Source organism: Schistocerca cancellata, chromosome 3 (assembly GCF_023864275.1).
Source record: "Schistocerca cancellata isolate TAMUIC-IGC-003103 chromosome 3, iqSchCanc2.1, whole genome shotgun sequence".
NCBI classification, from domain to species: domain Eukaryota; kingdom Metazoa; phylum Arthropoda; class Insecta; order Orthoptera; family Acrididae; genus Schistocerca; species Schistocerca cancellata.
Window position 1 is genome coordinate 164,939,529 of NC_064628.1, and position 27,600 is coordinate 164,967,128.

The 27,600-nt window shown below is 43.8% G+C and overlaps 1 protein-coding gene across 1 annotated transcript; it reads left to right on the forward strand.

Annotated features, from left to right (window-relative positions):
* The first annotated feature begins 24,941 nt into the window (after positions 1-24,941).
* On the forward strand, positions 24,942-27,558 carry LOC126176178 (transient receptor potential cation channel protein painless-like). Its single transcript, XM_049923319.1, has one exon. The coding sequence runs from the start codon at positions 24,942-24,944 to the stop codon at positions 27,201-27,203; it is 2,262 nt and encodes a 753-aa protein (XP_049779276.1). The 3' UTR covers positions 27,204-27,558.
* Positions 27,559-27,600: the final 42 nt, after the last annotated feature.

Below are 27,600 nucleotides of genomic sequence, written 5' to 3' on the forward strand. Positions count from 1 at the left end.
TTGCGTGGTCGAAGCTGTGCTGTCAAAGTGTCGGAAGGCGGATGTTCACGCTGGGTGGAAGTGCACCCATGTCCTCTCGCTTCGGCGACGTTTCCACGACTCCCCTTTTTTTCGCTTCTTATCCACCTCTCAGCTCAACTCCTCTTCGAAACATTATTCCTTTCGGCGTTGTCACTGGCAGACAAAATTTTCAATGTCGCCCCAAGACAGATCGCCGTTTCGTCGCCACGCCTCTCCGTGCAGGGTGTAAATTTTCTATCTGGCGTGAGCTGGTGTGTGCCTCGTGTATTGGCATCTTTCTCACAATTTCACATTCTTAACATGTGTTCCTGCATTCCGAGGCTATTGGGAGAGCAGCTACACAACAGTTCTTTTATAACCACTCTCTCTGTGAGAGCCCTGGACAGACTCATGTTCGGTCACCGTCTCAAAATCTGCCGGCGTCCGTCATTTACAAGGAATGTCCTCACTGTCGAGGAAAACATCTTCTTAAGAATGCTGGCTTCTTTCAGTCGCCTCCCTGCGCCGATTCCCCGAGCTTTTTGCACGCTCCTCCCTGTGCCAATGGGGTGCTGGAACTGTCGACACAATCCAGCCTTCCAGGCCATGACAGAGGGAGTTGTGCTCGCTTCATAACATCTTAGAGCCAAAGATAAGATCATATGAAAATCTATACAGGATGACAAGCCACCACGCTCATAGAATATGATCGTTTTGGTTGTCCAGGTGTTAAAGTGTTGGGAGGCATACTGTTGCGTAGATATACTGACAGCCAAATCTTTGAAGATAGTACACTCCTCGCTCAATGTTATTTTCACACTGTACTCCTTCGCCATGTGCATCTCTTTTGGGGGTGCATTCAGCCCTCAGTTCATTCTGAGGGATGACAAGGCATGAGAGCATCGAACAGTGCAGTGAAGGAGCTCTTGAAATAAGATGATATTCAGCGAATGGACTGGCCTGTCCACTCTCCTACTTAAATTCCATCGAGCACATTCGGAATGTATTGGAAGCCATATTGCAGAACGTTTGCATCCATCAACAATGAACCAGCAGTTGCAAACCACACTGGTGGAGGGATGGAACACCCCTCTACAAACAGTTCCTTACTAGCCTTGAGGCCAACTCTAACATGTGTGAGACTGGTTCTGATGTATCTTCCTACTACAGGTGCGCAAGGAACTTGGTGTTGAACCCATGGCCTGAAGGGTAGGAAGATACGATCTCACTGATTTAGAGATCAGAAGAGTGCAGCAGTATGCACAGTGATGTAATCAGACAATGAGCTCAATGGTGGTTCCGCTACAGTCCCTCTAAAGGAAATGTTACTGCTAACAGAAATTAGTGTACAGGTTCAGGTTGGTTCAAATGGTTCAAATGGCTCTGAGCACTATGGGACTTAACATCTGTGGTCATCAGTCCCCTAGAACTTAGAACTACTTAAACCTAACTAACCTAAGGATATCACTCACATCCATGCCCGAGGCAGGATTCGAACCTGCGCGGTTCCGGACTGCGCGCCTGGAACCGCTAGACCACCGCGGCCGGCTACAGGTTCAGGCATAACTATATGTTAGCAAAAATGAAAAACTTAGATTTTCGTTATTAAGATTTATTTTTACTGCAAGTATGACTTCATGACATAGCAATGTTAGCAGAATTACGCACAGGATGGTATAGTATTGATATTGGGTGTTCACAATTGTGGAGCGAAATTCCTAACTCTTATAAGGTTCTTTTAATGGTAAGATGGTTGATGACGATGTCTGGGGGTCGATAAAAATACAAACAAATTAAATACAATGGGAGCCAGAGATATCAATTACGCTAAAATGCACAATGAAAATATCCAAAATTGAATGGGGGTCGGTAAAGAGGAATCAGAAAGAAGTACACAATAGAAACAATTGCATAGCTCTACAGTGGATGATCAATCCTTTTCGTTAGATCGGACATCACACATTTCTGCTTCAATCAGACCTGGCAATCGTGAATATCTTTAACTGCAGGTCATGGATGAGTCTACAAAAAATTATGAGAGACGAAGACGACCGTAGTTCGGAGTGTCAATTGAAGCTAGTGTGAGTGCGTGTGTTTACCTTTGGTCAGTGGAGGCAGTGGTAGCTGCTGGTGTGAGCTGTGAACCTGAGAATCTGTTCTAAATCTCTTTCGACTACTAAACACCATGCAGATACATTTTCTACATCTTTGGTGAAGCCAAGACTCCTAGTTACTCCCTAGCTCGTTTAATTGGCATGGTACACGCTATTTGGCTGGAATAGCACGTACATCGTTGCCATCAAATCGCTCACAAGTGTTAACTGTCAGTGCTTGGTGCGATTCTCCATACTAGGAGACTTTGCAATTTGAGTCCTCAAGAGTTAAGATGAGCCTATGAACATGTGTTCACGTAATGACTCTCTCAGTAGTCTCAGCGTGGCGCGAGTCGCCTTGCTCAAACACTCGAAGGTTTCCTTCAAGACAAGAAGCGTATTACTCTTTCTACAATTTGCCTGTATCAAAGCTGGTGGCCAATCAGAAGGTTTGTACCTGTTATAACTCCACCCACTAAAGTTTTTTCTAGCCTATCACAGGCGTTGTTTCTTTCATAGGGCAGAGTTTAACTTCTGCTACTTAATACTGAGATAAACAGCTTTTACTTTCATACGAGTTTTAACACAGGTGGCTACACTGAGTCACCAATGTTTTGAGTTGGCTTTCTCCAGACCTTTATGTGGCATCTCCCACCATGTTCCTGTAGAAGGGCTTTCCGAAGGGTTGTCATTAAAAGCAGGGACCAGGGCTGCTTTCGCCGGCAGCCTACGCAGTGGCTCCGGTGTCTCACTGTGACCGCTAGGTGTCCCGCTGTGAGGTTTCAGCCGAGTGGGATGGCTGCGCAGCTGTAAAATTTTCCTTCCCTCAGGACTGCGTCTCTGCAGTTACTAGTATAAGTGTTAGTGGTTTACATTCACGAAATGCTGGCTTATTTATTAGATCTGCATATCAATAAAATTCGTACAATTTCATGTAACTGTGTCGTGTTTCAGGAATTATATGTAAGGTGTGTTATGTGTTTGACACTCTTCCACGATAATTTTTTACTGAAGTTGGACAATGGTTGAGGAGTTGTCTAAATCAGTCAAAAATAATACTTTTTCTCGAGCATTGAATATTGGTCAGCCACTTAGTCTGGTCCTTATTCTGTTTAATTCTACTGGTTTGTATACTTGAACATGGTTAATTTTGTTAATGATTTAATTGTCTCCCTTAAATGAAGACAATGATTTTTTAGCACTGATATCAGTTTCTTTTTCTTATTTATTTAAATGTGTTGTGTGTATTTTAGATTTTATATCAAAGATGAGGAGCCTCTCACTTCGATCTTTTAATGCAATTTCCTCAACCACTTACAATTTAAATCAGCTCAAAAGTTAAATGAGCTTTATACATAACCCGAAATTGCACTGTTTACATTCTGCTGTTTATTTTGCAAAAATTATGATTCTAACACCAATACAAGCATCAAAATAATTCCTTAACAAATCCTACTCATGCCAAAATTTTCATTCATGAAAATTCAAAAGAATTATAGTTGTAAACAACGTTCATACCCCCATACTATTCTAAAAAAAATTATTCTAACAGACGATGTGGTTTTTAAGACATGATGCATTGATAATTATGTATGAATAAAATTTCAAAATATTACACTCATAGACAGTTAAACAGTTTTACAAAAAATGTTATCCTTAAGACACAATATAGGTGAACTGGTATTCTTTTTAACACATTATTCTAATTAATATTACAAGTACCTAAAACATTTCTTTCAAAAGGTTTATCCTGCATTACTGATGACAACTATAATGAAAAGACTGTTATACAGTTCTTATTCAGACACTTACACACATTGTGTAGGGAGATGTAAATTGCATCAGTACATCGAAGTCCTATGTTAATTGTTATGATTTTTGCAGCTTTTTCACTGTCTGACTCTGATCTTTACTTAATTTCGACCACTATTTTCACACGATGTCTACGAATGTTCTTGCGTGAGGTTGGTAACGAATGTCTTTGCACAGAGCTGATGGGCTTGTACAAGATGTTTGTCGGCAAACCTTTAGGAGAAAGTGTCGTTCTTCATAGAATTTTACAACAGGATACTGCTGTACTTTGGTGTGGCTCTCATAATAATATGGACCTTTTAGTGCGAAGCCTCATGGTGTATTCTTCTTCTCAATACATTGCTGAAGGTGTTTATATATTTGTAGCACTTTGCAGACAACTAGTTTACAGTCGAATGGGTATTTGGAAGGTGTATCTTGAAATATTTTCGTCCATCTTCTCTCTTCAACATTAGTCTTGGGCCTCTTCATCTTCTGTTCTTCCAAGCATCTACCTCCCTTAAGACTTGAATCTTGTCTCTGCTCTGGGCAGGATATAGTAAGTTTTTGATTACTAGTTGCTTTGAAGTTTTACATTCGTTAGTGTTTCAACCGTTGATTACGACATGTAGTTGAGCATTGATTGACTGATTTTCCTTGAGCTCCGTATGTTTTTTAGGCCTGGACCCAACGTCGATCTTCTGCTACTCATCCACCATCTTTGTACTTTCTTTATCACGGCAAGGTTGCTACCGCAATTAGGTACAAGGGTTACCTTGGTTACAAATCGCCTTCCTTCTCGTGCCCTTGACAGCGCCTCCGCATCGTAGAAAATCGTTGATCTGATCCATTCACGTCCCATATACATTTTCAGTTGTTGTCTGTCGCATCATCGTGTGCAGTTGACCGCTGTTTCTTGCAGGATTTCCGAGAACAAAAATCTTTTCTTATAATCTACCTTATGCCTAATGCCTATTTACATCTCTTAAGAAATTATTTAGATGGTTCGACGTCCTATCTCTGGATCACAATTCCAGTTTCTCTATCAGGTTCCAATTTGTTCCTGATATCTTAAGCTAATGAGACTCCTTACGTTTATTATGTGTGGTGTCGTGGTGTGGTATGTTAGTATGTCATGCTATTAGATCTGTTTCACCTTTGCAAACTCTACACGTCATTGTTAGTTGTTACATATAAAAACGTAAGGTACTTCTCGTTTTTCCTTCTCTGTCTCTTCTTTCCTTCAGACTCCTGGTCATGTCCTGTCTGAAACATACTTGATAGTTTCTTTGGTGTTATTTACTGATGCCTATAAGTGATTATTCATCATATCATTTAATATGGCCTACATGAAGAAGTCCTAAATTTTTGCCTGTCTTTGGATTCATTACTTCTTTGGCGTTGTTATGAGCAATTCTAGTTGTTATCACAGGTTCTTTCTACGCAGCGAAAAGCTTATGGCTCTTTTGTTTGTGTTTCCTGGAAAGATGGCTAGTTTTCACAAACACCTTCTGCCCTACCCCACTGTGAATGTCCCTTTCACTGCTGTCTTATCCTCCCTTTCCTTTCTTTTCATGGCTGCCCTTTCAATGTTTGTTAATGTTGTGGCTGTAACCTGTTTGTGTTGCCTGCATGGTACCGTGGGAAATCTTATTGTTTATTTGGTTTTATCAGGGCCTTCAATGTTTTAAGTACTGTGATGGGTGGAAGTAAGATAGTGATGCTGGGCATTTGGTTTATAATGTCTTGGAAATCTCTCAGGTACACATCCCAAGTTATGTTTGTTGCTGGCATACAATCGACATAAAGTACCTATGTCTTTCATTGATCGTTTTGATGTAAAAGTAGTTTAATTTTGTACTGTTTCAACGTGTCCTGCCACTGTGCTCATTTGTATTGTGGCCCGTTATCTGAAAGGATTCGTTCGACCCTAGCAACATTTTTGAGAAAATCCTGTTTGAACGCTTTGCTTATTGTAAAACCTGTTGCCTGGTTTAAAGGCCTTAGTGTGCCATATTTTGAAGTTAATTTCAGTACCACAAAGATGATGGTGTAGCCCTTCTTTGTGCGTGGGAGAGGTCCCATTAAATCTGTTAATGCTATCTGTTTTAATCTGTCAGGGATTATTGGAAACATAGGTGTTTGGTCTGAAAAATGACGTGTTTTGCTCTCATGAATTTTTTGCACTTCAATAAAACTTCCCTTATTTACCTTTCCATATCAGTGAAGCGGCTTGTTTGTTTTAGTTTTAGGAAGCATTTTTTTGATACAAAGTGGCCATTACTCAAGTGTGCGTACCATATGTATTTGTTAAATATTCCAGCTGGGATACGAACTAGCCATTAGCTGGTGGCAATATTTCGTCTGAAAAATAAGACATTTTTCAGGAGATAATGTCGCCTGATCTCTGGGAAATCTCTGCTTTTCCATTTTTGTTTGAGCTTATGGATCTCTCTCCTTTTTTTACCTATGTTTCGTAATGCAGTAGTGATGTAGTTTTCGAAGTGTACGGTTTTTTTTTTTTTTTAAATACAGTGTGAACTGATCTTCTTCCACTTTCAAACCTATACTCTTAGATGCTCCCTGTGGACATCGTGATAGGGCGTCTGCTAATATATTGGCTGGTCCTGCAATGTGTGTGATTGTGAAATAAAACTCTTGTAAAATTCGCATCCATCTGGCTAGACTTACATGAGTTAATCTGGCGGATAATAGGAACTCTAAAGCTTTGTGGTCTGTGAATACTTTTGTTTTTCTTCCGAATAGGAAGTATCTAAAACGTTGGAAGCCCCATACAGAAGTCAATGCTTCCAACTTTGCGATCGAATAAGTTTTCTTCTTTTTGTGAGTACTCGACTGGCAAATGCAATTGTATTGTAATTCATCTTCCTTTCCTGTTCGTATTCGTGGAACAAAACAACTCTTAACCCTGTTTTTCGCACTGTCCATGGCCATGCAAAAATTTTGTGTCAGGTCAGAGTGAGCTAGTATTGGTACTGTTGCTAATGCATTTTTCAGTTTTAAAAATTCTTCATTATCTTGCTCATCCCATACCCATGTCGTATTTTTAACAGAAAGTCCACATAGGCGTGGTGTTGCAAGAGTGTTAATCGAAGTGATTTTTGTAAAAGCTGATTAGCCCTAAAAATCTCCTTAGAGTCTTTCTATTATATGGGGTGAAAAATTCTTTAATTGCTATTAATTCGGTTGGGTCTGGTACCATTCCCCTTTCTAATATTGTATGTCCTAAGAATTTGATTTCCCGCATTCCAAATTTGACCTTCGTTATGTTGACTGTTACACTATGATCCTGGCTTAGTGTGTTGTGATGGCTTATGAGGATTCTGCTGTAATGACATCAACATAAAACACGATTTTCTATAAGATTTCACGACTCAGCATGAGTGTATTCAGGCCAAATGGTAATCGTTTAAATTGGTAACATCTACCAAAAACGACAAATGCTCTACATATCCTACATCCAGGCGCCAGTTCAGTCTGCCAGAAGCTAGGACGTAAGTCAGTGGAAGAGAAAACCTTTGCACTGTGAACTGGTTGAATTAGATCTTCTGACTTTTCAGAACGATCTGTCTCTGTGATAATGATGACGTTTATCTGTCAGGAATCAAGCACTAGCCTGATACTGCAATCTTTTTTATTCACAATATAGAGATGGTTATTATATGTTGAGGAGGATGGTTCATTGATGTCATCGTCTAACATTTTGGATATCTCATTAAATACTCTATCCCTGTAGCTTAGTAGTATTGTATAAGGCGGTACTCTAAACGTTTTGCGTTTCTTGACTTCAAATTTGTATTGGAAGTGTTTAATACTGCCTGGCTTGGGTAAAAACATCTCTACCTTATCCTTACCCTTTCCCATCTGTATCACTGCTCGTCTTTCATTCAAAAAATCCGCACCTATTATCATGTCCATGGTTAATTTCGGTACGATAAAGAAATTTGTTTCGATTATTTTGACCTTGGTGCGAAAGAGTCAACCTTGTTTGTTTATTGACATCCGCAGCATGATTTTTGGTGGGACCCTTCATTTTAATCTTCTTCGTTTTCAAAATCGGTAATTCTTCATTAGCATTGCATTGGTTAAATAAGTTCTCCGAAATCGCGATTAGCTCGTGTCCGCTGTCTATGACTACATTAACTGGGATTTTTGCTACCATGGCCTTCACAGTTGGTTGAAACTCGACCGGTTAGCTCTGTTCTTCCTCATCTCCCTGCATTAAAGCATCCTCTATTCAATTATATGTGATTCGTTTGAAGATTTTTACCTATGAATTCAAACCTTCTGTCAGGTATTACTCGAACACTATCTCTCTCTCTCTCTTCTAGAACTTCTTCTCCACCTTTAACTTTGTCTTCCCCCTACTCAACTACATATGCCTCTTCTTTCTTCACCGAAACTCCCAGATAATCGCATCTAAATGCCCTAATTATAACTCTGTAACTTCCATCACTGTACACATTGGGATCTGTGCCCATTTGTAATTTATCTTCAACTTCCGTCGACTGCGCATTATCCTCCTTGAGTTCGTTTTCCCTGGTCTTAACCTCAAATAACTCTTCAGTTCTAATTACTTCGTCCCTGTTCTCTTTTCCCATTGTGCCTGATTCTAGCAGTTCGTTTTCTTCGTCGGTTTCTTCCCAAATAATTTCTCCCCAGCATGATGTTGTTGATATCCTGCCTTCGTTTGATCCCCGCGATCCTATTTCCTCATTTATTTTGTTTATTTCTCTCGACGGTACGTTATCCTCTTGGAATCGTCCCTCCCTAGTTTCAGAATTAAATAACTGTGCAATGCTAATTACTTTGCTTTTGACTGGACTCGCGTTATGTCTGCTTCATTTTATTGCGGTAGTCCGTTTTTTGCGAAATTCTCCCAACTAATTCCTGTCCAACATGATGTTTGCGGTACCTTGACTTCTTTCGATAGCTGTGGTTCTGTTTGTTGATCTTTCACCTCTCGTGGTAGGGTACATATTTCTTTTGTTACGTTGCTACTGCTTGCGTGGGTAGGTGCATTGTTCTCCTTGACTTTGGCACTCTCTCGTCAGTTCTAACGTTTTTCGGGGTTTGGTGGCGTTATCTCCACGCCTTCTTTCGGTCCTTCCTGTCTTTGTTCGACTGGGTGACACGGGTTTTATTACTGGTACTTTGTCGGCCTGCGATTGCCGTCATTCCCCCTGTCGTAATTATTGATATTCCTGGGTGGATAACCGTTGGCATTACTTGTTCTGTACCCATAACCGATCGTTTGTTGGAATCTAAAAAATGGTTCAAATGGCTCTGAGCACTATGGGACTCAACTGCTGTGGTCATAAGTCCCCTAGAACTTAGAACTACTTAAACCTAACTAACCTAAGGACATCACACACATCCATGCCCGAGGCAGGACTCGAACCGGCGACCGCAGCGGTCGTGCGGTTTCAGACTGTAGCGCCTTTAACCGCTCGGCCACTCCAGCCGGCAGTTGGAATCTACTGTCACTTCTCTGTGCGAAGTTATGACGCGGTTCGTAATAGGTGACATTCTTTTGTGCGGTCCCCGGCGCATTTCGCGGTCTTTCATTCACGTTTTCAAACGGGTTTCGCTTTCTTCTTGCCTCATCTTCCAAGAAAATGAATTCTAATTCTCTCAAAATTCCTTTGAAGGCTTCTGCGTCTTTGTCTCCACGCCCTACCAATGACTGTTGGTATTTTAGTGGCAGTTTCATGGTACACAATTTAGTTAATTCTCCATCGCTGCATGGCACATCCAAACATTGGTTCTTCTTGGACATTGCTTCGAAAAATTTTACAGCGCTCTTCTCTCACGCCGCGCGGGATTAGCCGAGCGGTCTAGGGCACTGCAGTCATGGACTGTGCGGCTGGTCCCGGCGGAGGTTCGAGTCCTCCCTCGGGCATGGGTGTGTGTGTTTGTCCTTAGGATAATTTAGGTTTATTAGTGTGTAAGCTTAGGGACTGATGACCTTAGCAGCTAAGTCCCGTAAGATTTCACACACATTTGAACTTTTTTTTTACTTCTCTCCGGAATTCTCGAGTTATGGATTATGGATTTTGTAGTAGTTCATAGGTCACTCTATTTAGCGCTTCAAAATGGTTCAAATGGCTCTGAGCACTATGAGACTTAACATCTGAGGTCATCAGTCCCCTAGAACTTAGAACTACTTAAACCTAACTAACCGAAGGACATCACACATCCATGCCCGAGGCATGATACGAACCTGCGACCGTAGCGGTCGCGCGGTTCCAGACTGAAGCTCCCAGAACCGCTCGGCCACAACGGCCGGCTTTTTGCGCTTCACTCGACCAGTAACGTGAGAGGAACCTATCTGTGAAATCTTCATACGTTTGACACATAGCTGCTACGTTTTGCATTGTTTATGTACGGTTCCAGACGTATGAGCACTTATAAAGTCCAATTTGTGTGCTAATGTCCAATATTTTGGTAGTCCTACTCTGAATTGATCAATGAAGTTTCGTGGATGCAGTTAGTTTCCTTCACGGAAATGCTGAAACTTCCTCACAGTGAGGAAATGATCGTTGTCATACCTCGTCATGGTACCGTACGAAATTCGAGAGTTCTCGCTACTTCTGTTCCCGAGCATTTCACGTGTCAGTCTTTCAGGTTGTGACAAATCCATTGGATATTGCCCACTGTAAGTTTCGCCTAGTCTTGCATGATATCGTTGTAATGGAACGCAATGACTTTCTTCCATCGGCTCTGCTCGAGTATCGGTAAACTTCACGCTATAACCTTCGCGCCCTTGCATTTCCCTGTTACGTATTGGCTCGTTGTCTTGCCTGGCTAATATTGCCGATTCATCATGTGGTCCGCATTGTAAATTTGATTCGAGTTTGTTGCTTAATTAACATCGTGTACTATCTCAACCCCTGAAGTTTCATTTCGTTTCCTCTTCTGCTTTCTAATGTTTTTTGTCGGTCAGCTCGTAAGTGATAGAAGTGGGCCCCAAAGTAAATCTTGTTGCACTCCCTTCGTGATTTGCGTCCAGTCACTAAAATTTTCTCTCCTTTCATAGGTATTTTACGTCACTCTGTGTAATTCCTTATTTTGCGGCCGGTTGCCGTTCTCAGACACGGACAGGCAGACTCTCTGGAGGCGCTGCTCGGGCACAGCAAGACGCGCGTTAACGCGACGGACGCGGCTGACCGCACGGCGCTGCACCTCGTGGCCGAGCACTTCCACGACTCCTGCGAGGCAGAGCGCGCCGAGGGCTACCGCCGGTGCGTGGACCTGCTGGTGGCGCTCCCGGACTTCCACGTCAACGGCGTCGACAGCCGCGGCTTCACGGCCGCGCACGCCGCAGCCCACTACAAAAACCAACTCGCCTTCACTGCCATCCTCGATATGTGCCGGTACTCACCACGCCTTCAAGCAGTGCGCGCGCATACACTATTATACTGTGGGGGTGGAATCGGCAAAGTTTTTCCTGTTTGTTCAGGAGAGGGAAAGTCAAATATGTTCAGTAGATGCACATCCTAACCACATCCAATTTCTTTTACGCACATAATTCTACTTAATATTCACTCACCGCTACCTAAACTTTATTTACCGCCATGACAAGAACTGCATATCACTGAAATACACTCCTGGAAATTGAAATAAGAACACCGTGAATTCATTGTCCCAGGAAGGGGAAGCTTTATTGACACATTCCTGGGGTCAGATACATCACATGATCACACTGACAGAACCACAGGCACATAGACACAGGCAACAGAGCATGCACAATGTCGGCACTAGTACAGTGTATATCCACCTTTCGCAGCAATGCAGGCTGCTATTCTCCCATGGAGACGATCGTAGAGATGCTGGATGTAGTCCTGTGGAACGGCTTGCCATGCCATTTCCACCTGGCGCCTCAGTTGGACCAGCGTTCGTGATGGACGTGCAGACCGCGTGAGACGACGCTTCATCCAGTCCCAAACATGCTCAATGGTGGACAGATCCGGAGATCTTGCTGGCCAGGGTAGTTGACTTACACCTTCTAGAGCACGTTGGGTGGCACGGGATACATGCGGACGTGCATTGTCCTGTTGGAACAGCAAGTTCCCTTGCCGGTCTAGGAATGGTAGAACGATGGGTTCGATGACGGTTTGGATGTACCGTGCACTATTCGGTGTCCCCTCGACGATCACCAGTGGTGTACGGCCAGTGTAGGAGATCGCTCCCCACACCATGATGCCGGGTGTTGGCCCTGTGTGCCTCGGTCGTATGCAGTCCTGATTGTGGCGCTCACCTGCACGGCGCCAAACACGCATACGACCATCATTGGCACCAAGGCAAAAGCGACTCTCATCGCTGAAGACGACACGTCACCATTCGTCCCTCCATTCACGCCTGTCGCGACACCACTGGAGGCGGGCTGCACGATGTTGGGGCGTGAGCGGAAGACGGCCTAACGGTGTGCGGGACCGTAGCCCAGCTTCATGGAGACGGTTGCGAATGGTCCTCGCCGATACCCCAGGAGCAACAGTGTCCCTAATTTGCTGGGAAGTGGCGGTGCGGTCCCCTACGGCACTGCGTAGGATCCTACGGTCTTGGCGTGCATCCGTGCGTCACTGCGGTCGGGTCCCATGTCGACGGGCACGTGCACCTTCCGCCGACCACTGGCGACAACATCGATGTACTGTGGAGACCTCACGCCCCACGTGTTGAGCAATTCGGCGGTACGTCCACCCGGCCTCCCGCATGCCCACTATACGCCCTCGCTCAAAGTCCGTCAACTGCACATACGGTGCACGTCCACGCTGTCGCGGCATGCTACCAGTGTTAAAGACTGCGATGGAGCTCCGCATGCCACGGCAAACTGGCTGACACTGACGGCGGCGGTGCACAAATGCTGCGCAGCTAGCGCCATTCGACGGCCAACACCGCGGTTCCTGGTGTGTCCGCTGTGCCGTGCGTGTGATCATTACTTGTACAGCCCTCTCGCAGTGTCCGGAGCAAGTATGGTGGGTCTGACACACCGGTGTCAATGTGTTCTTTTTTCCATTTCCAGGAGTGTAGATAACCTATAAATTCTCTAAACGATTGTCTGTAATCTTCAGTCTACTTGTTGTCATCTCAGCTCTGTTTGCTGAGAAACATTGTCTGAAATATGACAGAGGATAGTAACGTACGCTTTTAGAGAAATAACGTAAAGCTGAATTTAATAAAACGGAACTATATTTAAACTTCAAAGTTAACACTATAAGCAAACTCTTTTACAATACAAACAAGCTGCAACCGGCGGGTTTCCGATTTGAAAGTCCGAGAATATTTCAATTTTTGGTTCTGGTGACTGAAATAATTATTGGCCTGTTAGTTTTACTGTACTCACCACGCCATATTTTATGCAGGCGGCGCACAGAAACTTTTACGAAGTATGAGATATGTAAATCAGTAAGTCGCTTTCATCTAATTATAAACATTTCAATCAAAAGAGTCAGTTTTGTAAGCATCGATATTATATTCGCACTGTTCTGTTCACAAAATTACGTTTACCGAGAGCGGTCATTCAAGGCGCACGATTACACGAGGGTTGGAACTTTAATAGTGGCAACTATTTATTTACAGATCGTACAAAATAGATACGTGTTTCAAAGTTTTACTGACCTTCAAAGTACTCACCTGCATTGTGTATAACACGGTGCCACCGATGCCGAGATCGTATGATAGTCTTAGCAGTGCCAGTCTGTTGACAGTTCGAGCGTCGCGGTCTATTGCCCGACGAATTTGTAACAGCTCTGAAGCGAATTCCGGGAAGTGTTTCCTGCAGTTTAGAAATCGAGTTGAACTCACGATGGCTTAAGTCAGGAGAGTGCAGTAGGTGGTATAGCGCTTAGCAGCCCCGTCAGTCAAACAAATCAGTGACAGCTTGCACTGCACGTACTTGAGGATTGTCCTGCAAAGCGATGGTGAGGTCCTGTAGAAAGTGTCATCACTTCTGTCCCTATGCTGTTCATTTTTGGAACACAACCTGCGACCAGCTTAGAGACAGAAGTGATGACACTTTCTGTAGGACCTGACCATTATTCTGCAGGACAATGCTCAAGCACATACAGTGCAAGCTGTTGCTGATTTGTTTGACTGATGGAGCTGCTAAGTGCTTTACCACCTACTGCACTCCCCTGACTTAAGCCCTCGCAAGTTCAACTCGATTTCTGAACTGAAGGAAACACTTCACGGCATTCGCTTCAGAACTGCTACAAATTCGTCAGGCAATAGACCGCGCCGCTCGAACTGTCAACACAACTGGCACTGCTAAGAGCATCCTACGACTTCCATATCGCTGGCAACGGCTTATACACAATGCTGGTGACTACTTTGAAGGTCAGTAAAACTTTGAAACACGTACATTTTGTACGATCTGTAAATAAATAGTTGCCACTATTAAAGCTCCAAACTTCGTAATTTACGCAGTCTAGCAGAGACTGAAAGATTACTCGACATTGACTGACCTCACAGATTGCTTGACATGAACTCCTTGACGTCTCCAGAACGAACTGAGTATCGTTTGTGGACGTGGACGTCCGAGGGAACACTCAAGTTTCTCGCAATGGGAACTGGAGTCTAAGCAAGACCCTTAGCATCCTAGTTGTGAATTTAAGTTAATGCCAATTTTTTTACATTATGGTGAGTTTTTCCTCTTACGACAAAGTTCAATAGCAACCTCTGCTCTCGCAAACACGAAAGCAATAATTTTTCATATGGTAATACTGCAGCCCCCCCCCCCCCCCCCGAAAGTGTCGATTCAAAACTCTATGTACATGGAACTTATATATTTATAAACATAAAAACTGGTGCAGCGTTATTATATTATGTAATAAAAATTTTGCTGAAACTTCTAACTATAAGATAAGTTAAAAGGGTTGATAATGTATAATGTTTTCTAGTTTTTCATTACAAAAACACAAAATACTTAAAGATTGTCAGAAGGATGTTTTCTCACAAAAAATACACCTACTACAAAGGCTTGTAGCTTTTGTATTTTGGTGGAATCCAGTGTTGTGAAAAAACTTGACTTTCCCATAAAATATTAACTGAACTTGCGTCAAAATTTGGATACCCTACATTTCTATACATCTGAACAAATTACACAACTTTTTATATAGATATTAATTAACATTAATTTTAATGACGTGATATTGCACAATAGTTAACAGGTAAGCCCGCGTTACTTTCGAAAGCAAGCTCCAGCAAACGTGAAGGAAGAAACCGCGGTGATTATCACATTACTAGCAGTCTTGTTTCTTCACAATACTACACATTACTTTGGTGATACTGGGTGGTTTTGTGCTTACATGACAAAGTATTAGCCACCTCTATAAAAAGAGCATACTGGTCCCTTTGGAATGTTGTAGAGGATCAGCTGGTTATTGGTCCTCCATCGCTGGTCTTGACAGAGACGTAGTGTGCGATTTGATTGACAACTGTCATATTCACAGGTCTGCACGCATGTATGTTCCTGTTTAAATAACACTAAGGTATTCTACGGCGCCTCAATTGGTCTGCGAAATCACCCAACGTAGCTTCCATAAAAACTGTCAGGAACTATTCTGAAGAGTGGTTGGAACGTAATACTCATCACGCCCACACTTCACTGCCACAAGGGGTGTAATTATTAAGCGGGCCGGTGTGACCGTGCGGTTCTAGGCGCTTTAGTCTGGAACCGCGTGACCGCTACGGTCGCAGGTTCGAATCTTACCTCGGGAATGGATGTGTGTAATGTCCTTAGGTTAGTTAGATTTAAGTAGTTCTAAGTTCTAGGGGACTGATGACCACAGATGTTAAGTCCCATAGTGCTCAGAGCTATTTGAACCATATTTTTTTTGTAATTATTAATGAACTGCTTCAAATGGATATGACAGTACTAAAGGAATTTTTGGACTCTTACTGTCGCCGCACTGAGATCCTTATAAAAGCTAGAGGCGATGTCACACAATGAATGACTGAATGTTTGTTTTGTGCATTTATCACTGACTCAGTAACCGAGAAAGTAACTCAGCAGGATGTTTTATGATGAATCGTTAACTACTGTAACAACTGACAGTACGTTGATATAAACATTCGTATAATTTTCGGTACGTGCAATTGTTAGATTTTCTGCATAGAAGAAATACCATGGCAATGACAAGTCCACAAAAATAACTCACTGAAGCAATTTATTTCAGCAAAACTGAAAGTTTACCACCCTTCAAATGGTATTTTCTTAACTTTAACAACTACCTCACCTTCAACATTGTGTGACCAGAAACGTTATCGTCACACTGCAATCCGCAGTCAGTTCATCATTTGAAAGCAAAAGTGAGTACTTGTTAATTTTGTTACCGCGGGGAAAAAACTCATGATGGGATAAATCGTTTTCATCGAAAACGTGTTGTTATCATGTTGTTTCTCGCCTGTTTTGCTTTCTTCAGTCGAGTTGATGAAGTATTCTTCCATCAGATTGTTGCATGGTTTTTGTGTCGTATGCATTCGGTTTCAGCGACTGGTTTCCCATTCAGGAAATATAATTTGGTGTTACTATGTTTTCCTGTCAAGCCTGCAACGGCAGAAAAGACAAACACAAGAAATTGCTTTTATGAAAACAAATACTCGTACCTAAGTCATTTCCTTGTTCTCTGAAATGTTTTGGGACCACCGTAAGATTCTGGTGTTGCATTCTACTTATAGTTTAGCACTACTTCAGACCAATGTTTGAAGGTCTAAGTTGTAGTTCTATGAAGAGGGTGACACTAATAAATCCTCGTAACGTGTTATTTAGACGTGTACGAAATTAATGATAACGAAAAACTTTTACTCACAAAGTGCAAGTCTTGAAGAGAATCAAAAAGTCTGATTCAAAACACCGATTACTTTCAAATTTCGTATTGAAATTTAGAGATTACCTCGAGTAGTTATCTCCTAATCTACATCTACATCAACATACGTATTCAGCACACCACTCGCATGGCGGAGGGTTCTCTGTACCACTATTAGTCATTTTCTCTCCTGTTCCACTAGCAAATAGAGCGAGGGGAAAACGACTAAAAGTCTCCGTACAAACCCTAATTTCTCGCATCTATAGTCAATATCGCGGAAATTCTCGGGTCATGCAATATAAGTTGGAGGTGACTTTAACCTAAAGAGCGTAGACTGAAAGGTCTATGGATTCACTATTTAAGTCTTGTTTCATGAATAAAATCACGGAAATATGTTAATGATGGCATTATTTCAAACTGTAAGATACAGTAGACAATTTTTTGATTTAATGCAGAACTTTAACGTGGGAAGTACATTTAAAGTTCTGTTATCACTTGTGGATAGCAAATTTTCTGCAATAGAAGCCTTAGAATTTGTTACCTTTACGTCTAGTTACCATTATTTGATGACATCATGTCACAGAGTCCGTCTTAGTACATTGCTCACTAATTATATATGTTGTCTCAGAAGCCATTTTACAACTGTCACACGAACCCGCATGACATGCAGTTGGTATGAAAGAATAAAGTTTCCTGATCCGTCTGAGTACATTGCTCACTAATTATATATGTTGTCTCAGAAGCCATTTTACAACTGTCACACGAACCCGCATGACGTGCAGTTGGTATGAAAGAATAAAGTTTCCTGATTTAATGAACCAACACTTCTGTACACTTCAACACGTGCACCTCCTACAATATGTGTGCTATCTTATCTCTGTTCTAGGTGAATTCATGTTGGTCCAAACAAGCCGTTATCGACAGACTTAACTGTATCATTATTTCCGACCACCACGTCGCTGATTTCTTTTGGCAGGGCAACCAGAATAAGCGAGCCCAACTCAAGGTACGAAAAAGCGCCCAAAAATATAGGGTAACCACCGCGGCTATTAGTTACGTTCTCCACGTTCTGCGTTTCAAATGCCTCATTGGGCTGTCAGTCCGCTATAAGGCTTGCATCATTTTAAAGAGGCAACTCTACTCGTCAGCCCACTCTACTCGCCTACAGTGAGTTAGTATGGGCAATGGTCTTTTACTAGGTACCCGACTCCAGATTTCCCTTGCCCGCAGTTCTCTTCACAGTGTTCGCTGGGAAACTGTTTAATATGGATCTACATTCACTGACACAGCTACTCCTGTCACGCATGAAATCGATTATCATTGACAAGGCGTGACACTCATCTTTGGTCACTGCCAATTACGATCTTCTTACTAACACTGTTCCACATCGAATTTCATGGCTTTGTCTGGTACCCCTTTCCTTGTGGACACATTGGGCGCTCTGCATCCGTACACCAATAAAGATGGCGACTTCATTTACAGTGTGGCGCGGGGAGTACATACAAGGACTGTAGCTCCTTTCTGCCACTCTGACATGCCTCCACTTCCACCCATCTCATTGTGCTGATTCCCGGACTCGCACGTACGTACTGTCCAATCACCTAAGTGGAATAACCACGTTTTGCAGCGTGTACCGCTGCGAGACGTGCAGGAGGGGAGTCAGTGAGGTTCTGGCAAGCACTGACAGAGATGTGGAGCCATGGTGACTCCAACGCCGTGGCCAGCTGCGCCCGGTTTCTCTGTTGAGAATCCATGTCACGAACAGCGCGATCGAGATGGTCCCACAGATTCTCAAATGGGTTTAAATTCGGGAAGTTTAGTGGTGAAGTGAGTACGGTAAACTCACCCCAGTGCTCTTTGAAGCACGCACACACACTGCAAGCTGTGTGAAACGTTGCATTCGCCTGCTGCATGTGGGGGTGTACATGGTCCCCAAGGATAGATGCATACTTCTATTGATACACTGTGCCTTCTAGAAAGACGAGATCATCCAGGGAATGCCATGAAAACATTCCCCAGCCTTTATCACTCCCTCCTCCAGCCTGGTCCCTTCTGAGAATTGTTGTGAGAGTGTCTCCTTTCAGATCTTTCACTCCAATGGAGCATAAAACATCATTGATCTGGAAAGGTCTCCTGTCACCACACGGTGTACGTCAAATTGCGGTACTGGTGTGCAAATTGCAGAATTCGTCGCTGATGAACAGCAGTCACCACAGGTGCATGAACAAGGCACCTGTTGCAAGGATCCATACAAAGTAACGTTCGCTGAATGGTCATAGAGGAGACATTGTTGGTAGCCCCCTGGTTCATCTGGGGTGTCAGTTGCCCAACAGTTGCACGCCTATTCGCCCGAACACATCTCCACAGCTGTCTTTCACCCCTGCCGCCTATGACCCGTGGTGCATCGGTGTGCCGGCCGGGGTGGCCGAGCGGTTCTAGGCGCTACAGTCTGGAACCGCGCGACCGCTGCGGTCGCGCGGTTCTAGGCGCTACACTCTGGAACCGCGCGACCGCTGCGGTCGCAGGTTCGAATCCTGCCTCGGGCATGGATGTGTGTGATGTCCTTAGGTTAGTTGGGTTTAAGTAGTTTTAAGTTCTAGGGGACTGATGACCTCAGAGGTTAAGTCCCATAGTGCTCAGAGCCATTTGAACCATTTTGCATCGCTGATGCCTCAGTGCCGGCTTTGGATAGCGTCATTTTGTAATTCAGGGGCATATTTTCACCACAGCAACACACAAACAGTTTACAAACTTAGCCGTTTCGGAAATGATTTAATCCTTGGCCCAAAAGTCAATGATCATGTGGTATTGGACGTCAGATAAACTCCATTTCCACATTTGACAACAGCAGCACTGTTTCCTGCGCCCCCCATACATACTTTATATACCGTCGACTGCTAATGGTGCCACTGCCGTCTGAGAGTGACTGTTGCATGTTGACTTTGAACATGGGCTGTGGTCACATTAATGTGACTGGACCATGTATATCACTTCACTGGCGTGAAGTCACTAGAGTGAACGCCAAGTACTAGTTCTCTCCATCACCTACAGCGCTCCAAAGAGACCAGTGCGCTCTTGTAAAGGGACGATTAATATTCTGTCCAGTGAGCTTAACACATCAATTCATTCACTGTGTTTGTTTTCTCCTTGTGCTAGCGGCATTACACTCAGCGAATATGAAATATTAAAGACAATAGATACGTGTGTTTGCAGAGAGGCTGGTCGGACACTGGACCTGGACAAGGCGACTGCAGGCGGTCACACAGCTCGCCAGCTCGCTCAGAAGGTGTTCCCTGACGTTAGCCTCCCAGGTGCAGGGCTGCCACAAGACGACGCGGTGGAAGAGCTGCTGTCTGCGCTGAGTGAGGGCGAGTCGGCGCGCTACAGACAGCTGTTGGTGGCAGCTGCAGCGTGGGGGTTCGACGCCAACCTTTGGCTGGACGAGCCACTGGGCATGCGCCTGTTGGAAGCCGCCTGCCGCCTGCCCACTCACCGTTCCGCGCCAGACTTCGTACGCGTTACACTTGCCGCTGGCGCCGATCCCAACGCCATCAACCTTAAGACTCACAGGTACTCTCACTGTCTATTGTTGCCCTATGTCGACACAGGAATCACCTCAGTAAGCTATAATTTTCTCTCTGTAGCGCACCTTCTAGTGACAGTATAACATAGTCTGGATGGTCTACCTCTTGTAGGATATTAGCATAGAATTCTGCCATCTGAGCAAAAGTATTCAGATACCTATTAGAAGACATTATTAACACGGACTGTATCAATCCTTCGTATTTATGGCGATTTGAACTCTTCTAGAGGACACTCTCAGTGAGCTGTTCGAATGTCTGTGGAGGAATGACGGCCCATTCTTCCTAAGGAGACGAAACCAAATAAGTTAGTGATGTCGGACGTTGAGTTCTGGAGCGAAGTCGATGTTCTAACTGATCCAAAAGGTGTTCCGTTGGGTTCACGGCGTGATTCTCAGAAGGCCAATAAATTTCATAAAATGTTATTCTCCACAAACCGTTGGTTGACAGACTCCGCTTTATGACAAGGTACATTGCTTGTTAATACAGTCATAGACTTCGAACTGTTCCTCTACTGTATGCAGTACATGATACTGCAAAGTTTGTTCATAGCCTTCAGCATTTAGCGTTTCCTTAAGTGCAAGAAGGGGACCACACCCTAACCACGAAAAATACCCCATATTCTAACACTAACTCCTCCCTACTTCGTGGCCGAGCGGTTCTAGGCGCTCCAGTCTGGAACCGCGCGACCGCTACGGTCGCAGGTTCGAATCCTGCCTCGGGCATGGATGTGTGTGATGTCCTTAGGTTAGTTAGGTTTAAGTAGTTCTAAGTTCTAGGGGACTGATGACCTCAGATGTTGAGTTCCATAGTGCTCAGAGCCATTTGAACCTCCCTAATTCACTGATAGTACTACACGTGTGGCAGATAATGTTCTCCAAGCATTCACCAAACCCGAACCATTCCATCGGTTTTCAACAGGATACAACGTGATTAATCTTTCGAAATCAGTAGTCTCCAGTCATCTGCTTTACCTAACCTCAAGCGTAACGTAGCAATGACTGCAGAAATGTGTGACTGATGATAAGCTGTTCGAACATTGTATCCCTTTTTTTAGCTTCCTACGAATTGCCTTTGCGCTCTCTGGACTGTTGGTAGCACTTTGGAACTCACGAGTGATTTCTTCCGCCAGTTTCATGCGATTTTTTACAGCCACCCTCCGTAATTTCGGAAGTCCCTGTCTGTCAAATCATGTGCTCTGCCCGATCTAGTCAAATTTTCACTTCACAATCGTCTTTTGATGCTTTCGAATGGTCGAAAGGACCCTGATGGATATGCTACTCAGGTGACAGCCAATGATTAGACCACGTTTGAAGTCACTGAATTCTCCCGGCCAAACCACATACTCTCTGGCTCTTTTTATATTGACGATTCTTCCTCTCGCGACATCTAGTAGTCAATTCTATATTAAATAGGTGTATCAAGCGACTTCTGTTCAGGTGACGTATTTCTTCTCCTATTTGCTTTACACTAGAGTCCAAAAGTTAGACATATCAAGATATGAGCGCAGTTTTCACGAAGAGGCTATTGAAAAAAATATAGACGGAACTTAAGCGGAATTTCAAGATATTTAGCACGAGGCACATGCTTAGAAAAGTTCTAACATCGCAATTACACATTTTTTACAAAAACTGTAATAAAACCGCCACAGCAAACAAATAAGTAAGAGATATATTTTAGAGAATCCGTATTCAACTGCCTCGTTAGCCTGTCAATATTCCTTACCTTCGAGAAATTCGTCTGTCAGAGCAATATTGTACACATCGACACTGTTGCCCATAAAAAAGGTGTTTCGACCAAAAGCAGCTATGGAAAGTAACATATGTAACTGCACGTATTGCTGGGCGTTAAAAGTATTCATCCAATCACCGGCGAAGACATGGAGCTACGTAGGGCTGTCCATCCCGATGCTTCCCAAGACAACGAGCCCACCGACGTCAAATTTCTCTTGAAATTGTATCTGCTCATTTGATTTGCGGTGCTTTTTCTATATTACCTACTCCACAATAAACGGCTTGTCTATGAAGTGCCGTGACCAGAACACACATGATTTGTTAGAAAAGTGCGATCTTTCTGGGTCTCCTATTTTTATTAGTCCTGTTTCTGAACTCTATTCCCATGCTGCTCATGATTTCTAACATGTTATTCGACCCAACACTATCGAGTGTTTTTTCTAGGTCTGCGACTGCAGTACAGACAATCTGGCTTCTCTTTATTCTTCCTGTTCTAAGCTGAAATTCAGAAATTGGTTCTCTGGTGCGTATTTGAAACCTATCTGCACTTTATCGATCTTCCCTTTTCCAAATCTCGTTTGTCCCGGCTCATCACTCCGTGTGGCTCCGCGAGATAACCTTCATGCCTTCTGAAATGAAATGTTTTGGCTCATTATTGGAGTACGGTATAAGCTGCCCAGAATGTTCTTGACATATTAAGGCCCTATCGGATCGGACTTTTAACACTTCATTTATCGAGCGGTATATTGCAATCGCACTACTCTAGCTCACCCCACAGACTGAGTCCAGGCTTTAAATTGTCATAGGTTTCTCTACATAGCTTCCAAACTTCGTACTATCCCACCTTGTTGAGGAACTGACACGCCCGCTTAAGGACGTACCCTGACGGGATGAGTCTCCAGTTCGATATCTATCTAACTTACATCTAATTAATGTGAAGACGTTCTTGATGTAACGGATATTAAATTATTACACTTTCACTCCATTTGGACTGATCATCATCACCACCCTCACTATGAGACGTAACGCCCACAGGTACGAACACATTTTATTCGTTGTGGCATCGAAGCAAACAGCCCATAAATGTCGTATCGAGGACGTTCTTGCCATCTTTCATGAAGAGTGGTTGCTGACGGCTGGTATGAAGGTATCGTCTTCCTGTCGCATCCCAAACATGCTCTACGGCTAAAAATCAAGCGATCGTAGAGGCCAGTCAGCGATCTCTACATTCCTCAAGATGTCAATCGCGTGAAATGCAGTGTTGGGTCTTGCATGATCCTGCTGGAATGTGCCATTCGGCAATGTGGTCATGAATGGTATTACTACAGGGTTTACCTTTGTTGCCACATACTGGCCAGCATTCAGTCTCCCTTCAAGAACTATCAAATCAGTCCTCTCGTCGTATCAGATAGCTCCCCAAATTTTCATTCCATGAGTCAGAAAGATATGGGTCTTTAGAAACATTGGTTCCTGTAACCTTGCAGCAAGTCGTCTACAAAGACGTTGCAGTCGATCTGCCTACTAGAAACAGTGGTGAGAATCATCGCTGAACACTACAGAATGCCACTCATTGTCCCTGCTGATTCTGGCTGTACATCACGCTAGTATCTGTTTTCTGGTAAACGACACACGGTAACTCTAGATCTCAACCCAGCTTGCAGTAATCCGGTCCCGACAGTTTGCGATGATGGTGCCTGCAAGGTTCGCATTGATTTCATTTGTTGTCATCTGTCAACTCAGACTGTATGCTCATTAACAATAGGCAGAGTGCGATCTTGGCATTTGTAGATTCTGATGAAGATTTCGTACCTCGAGTGAAATGAGATGTTTTGAATTCTGAAATGGATACTTTTATACCGGAAGACAGATTACGTAACTACGCAAAGAGAGTGGTGTAGCATCCCTTATCGCCCTGTCACCATCTCCACATTTATTTTAATCCTCATCGCTGCTTATACTGTTCATTCCTTTTTGAGATCAACATGAATTTACAATTAAGGAAAAGATAAACATTTCAATAGTTCTTTTTTTGTATAATACAATTCAAAACATGGATCAACACGAAGTCCAAAGACGCATCGTTTGCCATTCAATATAAAGCCGTAGCAAGCATAAAACAACAAACACAAAGTATGCTCTTCAGACTATCTTTGCTTTGGCTCACCTGGCATAACGACAGTGGCTCCGTGTAGTAGTCGGGAGCAAGAAAGAAACGTCTCACAGCAACTGAGAGGTAGTTCTTATGGAAGTATTGCTCATAACAGACCAATCCGAATCGCCTCACGACTTACATTCATACACCTCCACTCCATCCCATTTTATAGCCCCTCAATCCTTCCTCTTCTTATCCCCCCTACTTCCCCCTCCCTCTGTCCCTACACTTTTGCCCTTCTTTATTTTCTTCGCCTGTCCTGAAACTGCACAACACGAGAAAGACGGTAGTACAGTGTGCCAGCTGCCACACCCTAGTTACGCCACAACATAGACCCATACAATCAATAACTCCAACCCCACACAATCAATAGCTGCAACCCCACTTTCCTCCTTGCTCTCGTCCTCCAGGCTGTACACGAGTTACACGACACCGTAAGGGTAGGAAAACATAGCATTGTAAATGTGTAGAGCTGTACGAGCTCTGCATCAGCAGTAGACGCTGTGGCCTTGGCAAAGCTGCTAATTATAACACGTCTAGATATCAGAGACTTCTACTCTCACATGTTTATCGGAACATTTAATATCCACTATGAATCGTATAGCTTTCAGATTGTTGGGAAGACCTTAAAATGTTTTTCTTCTCTAAACAGAACGGCTCTCCATGTGGCAGCAGAAGAGGGGAACGTGGCCGTTCTGGACTGCCTTCTGGAAGACGAATCGGTGGACATCAACGCGCAAGACCGTGATGGCGTAACGCCGCTGATGCTGGCCGTGGAGGCGGCGGAGTTGGACTGCGTCGAGAGACTGCTGGCGCGTAGCGATCTGGAGGCCGGCAAAGTGGATGCGCGCGGTCGCACCGTGCTGCACTATGCAGCGCTCGCCGCGCCCACCGACGACGGCGTCGACTGCCTGCGTCAGCTGCTGGAAAGGCGTGACCTGCACCCGGCAGTCCCTGACGCAGAGGGCCACAAACCGGCAGACGTGGCCGCCGATCTACAGGTGCGCCAAATGCTGGAGGAGGCGTGTTCTCGACGGTCGCCGCCTCTCCTTGTTCGTCAGAAACGATCCATGCTGATTTCACAGCAAACTTCCCCGTGGCAGCGCTATTTCGATAGCCTGGTCATTGGCGACTACGAATCATTCATAAAAGACATCGACGAGCTAGGCGAAGAGGGAAGAGAGATTTTGGATAACAAGAGCGGGCAGTACACACTACTGCAATTCGCTGTTATCAGAGGACAGTGCGAGGTGGTCAAAGCTTTGCTCGATAAGGGCGCTGACCCCAACTGTATCGGCGTCTCCGACAAGCACGCTAGCCCTCCCCTGGTGCTGGCCTCATTTATAGCGTCTAAAGGAAAAGACAGCGTCGCTAAAAAAATGATAACACTGCTGCTCCAGACAGAAAGGACCGACGTCAACGCCAGCAACGTCCGAGGGTACACAGCGCTGCATTTCGTGTCCAGGAACGCTGATCTGAATACAGTTATTGAACTCCTCAACCGCGGTGCCAATATGAGAGCAAAGAGCTCCTATGGCGAGTATCCACTCAGTGCTGCGAACGTCGACGCACTACTCAACAACAGTCTCAGCTCTACCGACAACTGCTTGCCGACACATCTCCAGTACGTCATAAAATTCAACTTCAGTCTGCTGCTCACCGATGTCAGGTCATCAGTTCCTACGCCATTTGCTAAAATATTACACAGGGACACTAAAGATCCAGAGAAAGCGCTTCTTGAGTCTGAGAAACGCATAGGTACCCCAACACGTCGCTTGTATTCTGAAATGCGTTTCCTGCGTTTCTTAAGCCACTCAGAAGAACATGAAGAAGTTCTACATCACCCAGTAATCAAAGCGTTCCTACACTTGAAGTATAAGCGAATAACATGGCTATTGAGGCTGAACTTCATCTTGTACTTCACATATGTGCTTGCTTTTAGTTCATTCATATGGGTGCAGTATAGTAACACGGAGAAGCGCGACACCACTGCATGGATCGTCTTGAATGTGTTAACGTGGGTGTGCTTGGTACCAATCGCAGTAAGAGAAATCTTTCAAATGATTCACCCGAAATCGTACTTCAGAAACGTTCAGAACTACAAAGATATGTTAATGCTTTCTGGCACAGTATTCACCCTAATTTTTACTCCCCAGAATGGTATTGGTATGTGGTGGACAACCCTAACGATAATTCTCTCGTGGTTTGAACTATTATGGCTTTGTGGCCGTTTCCAAACACATGCAATGTATGTCGAGATGTTCAGAACGGTTTTGCGAAATTATACTTACTTCTTCACCATATTTTCTTTGATCATCTTAGGGTTCTCGTTCTCTTTCTACGTGGTATTCTCCTCAGACAGAAATACAATTCCCAGCAACGACACGACGGTTGACACTGTACATTACTTCTCCCACCCCCTGTTCACTTTATTCAAAATAGTCAATATGATGGCTGGAGACATGGCCCCAGACATCACTCTCAATTTAGACGTCGTCCTTGCATGCTTCGTTGTCACTCTTTTCATGTTCTTTCTACCAATCGTTCTTTTAAATCTGCTGACAGCACTCGCGGTATCTGATGAACAAAAGATAAGAGAAAACGCCGAGATACTCAGCCTGAAGTCACAGATCGACTGTCTCTACGAAATGGAAAAAATTGCATCACGTCACTACGAGATCACTAAAGCACTGAAACTCAAGTTTCTCTATGATCGATTGAGAAAAGTGTGGCTCTTCCGAAAAGGATCAGAAAAAAATCGGCTGGAAGTCTGGCCTAACAAAGGACAAATTGGTGAACTGGTAAGTGAGTTGGGCGGTGAAAAAATAGACACACCTGTGTCCGGCACGATAGACATGAGTCTAATAGAAGAAGCCAAGCAACTGTTGGCAGAACGGCCGATATTGTCAGAGAAAGAGGGCTTCGAACAACTCCATAAACTCGTCGAACAGTTGAAAATTGTTCAGATGCAGATGGAAAACTACAAAGTGGAGCTGGAAAATACGAAGAAGCCAAAACGTCTGTAAACTGTCTCTGAGTGCGTCTAGGCATATTACTTGCTAATGCCTGGTTTTCTTCTGGAACAGTATAGGAAACGAGACTACGACATCAAGAGTTTCATGATACATAGAATTTATAAACTGGCGACCTTTGTTAACCCAGCCAACAGAAGAACGTTCGTAGGAGGAAATGATAATCTTCTGTAATACTACTTACGGGCCAGTATGCCTTGTGCATCTTTCTTCCCTGGAGACGAAAATAAACGCAAACCCCAAAATACTGTGTCTCGTTTCTCATTTGCCCGGAATACTCGATTGAATTAATCTCTTTCTCTCCAATTACACAGTGATGCCCACGTTGCTCAGTACAAACTCACTTGATTGAACTACGCTTTCTACATACGTGCAACGTCCTTCCCAGGAA

Excerpts from the sequence above, each read along its gene's own strand:
- LOC126176178 (XM_049923319.1), top strand. The coding sequence starts at position 24,942 with ATGCTGGCCGTGGAGGCGGCGGAGTTGGACTGCGTCGAGAGACTGCTG.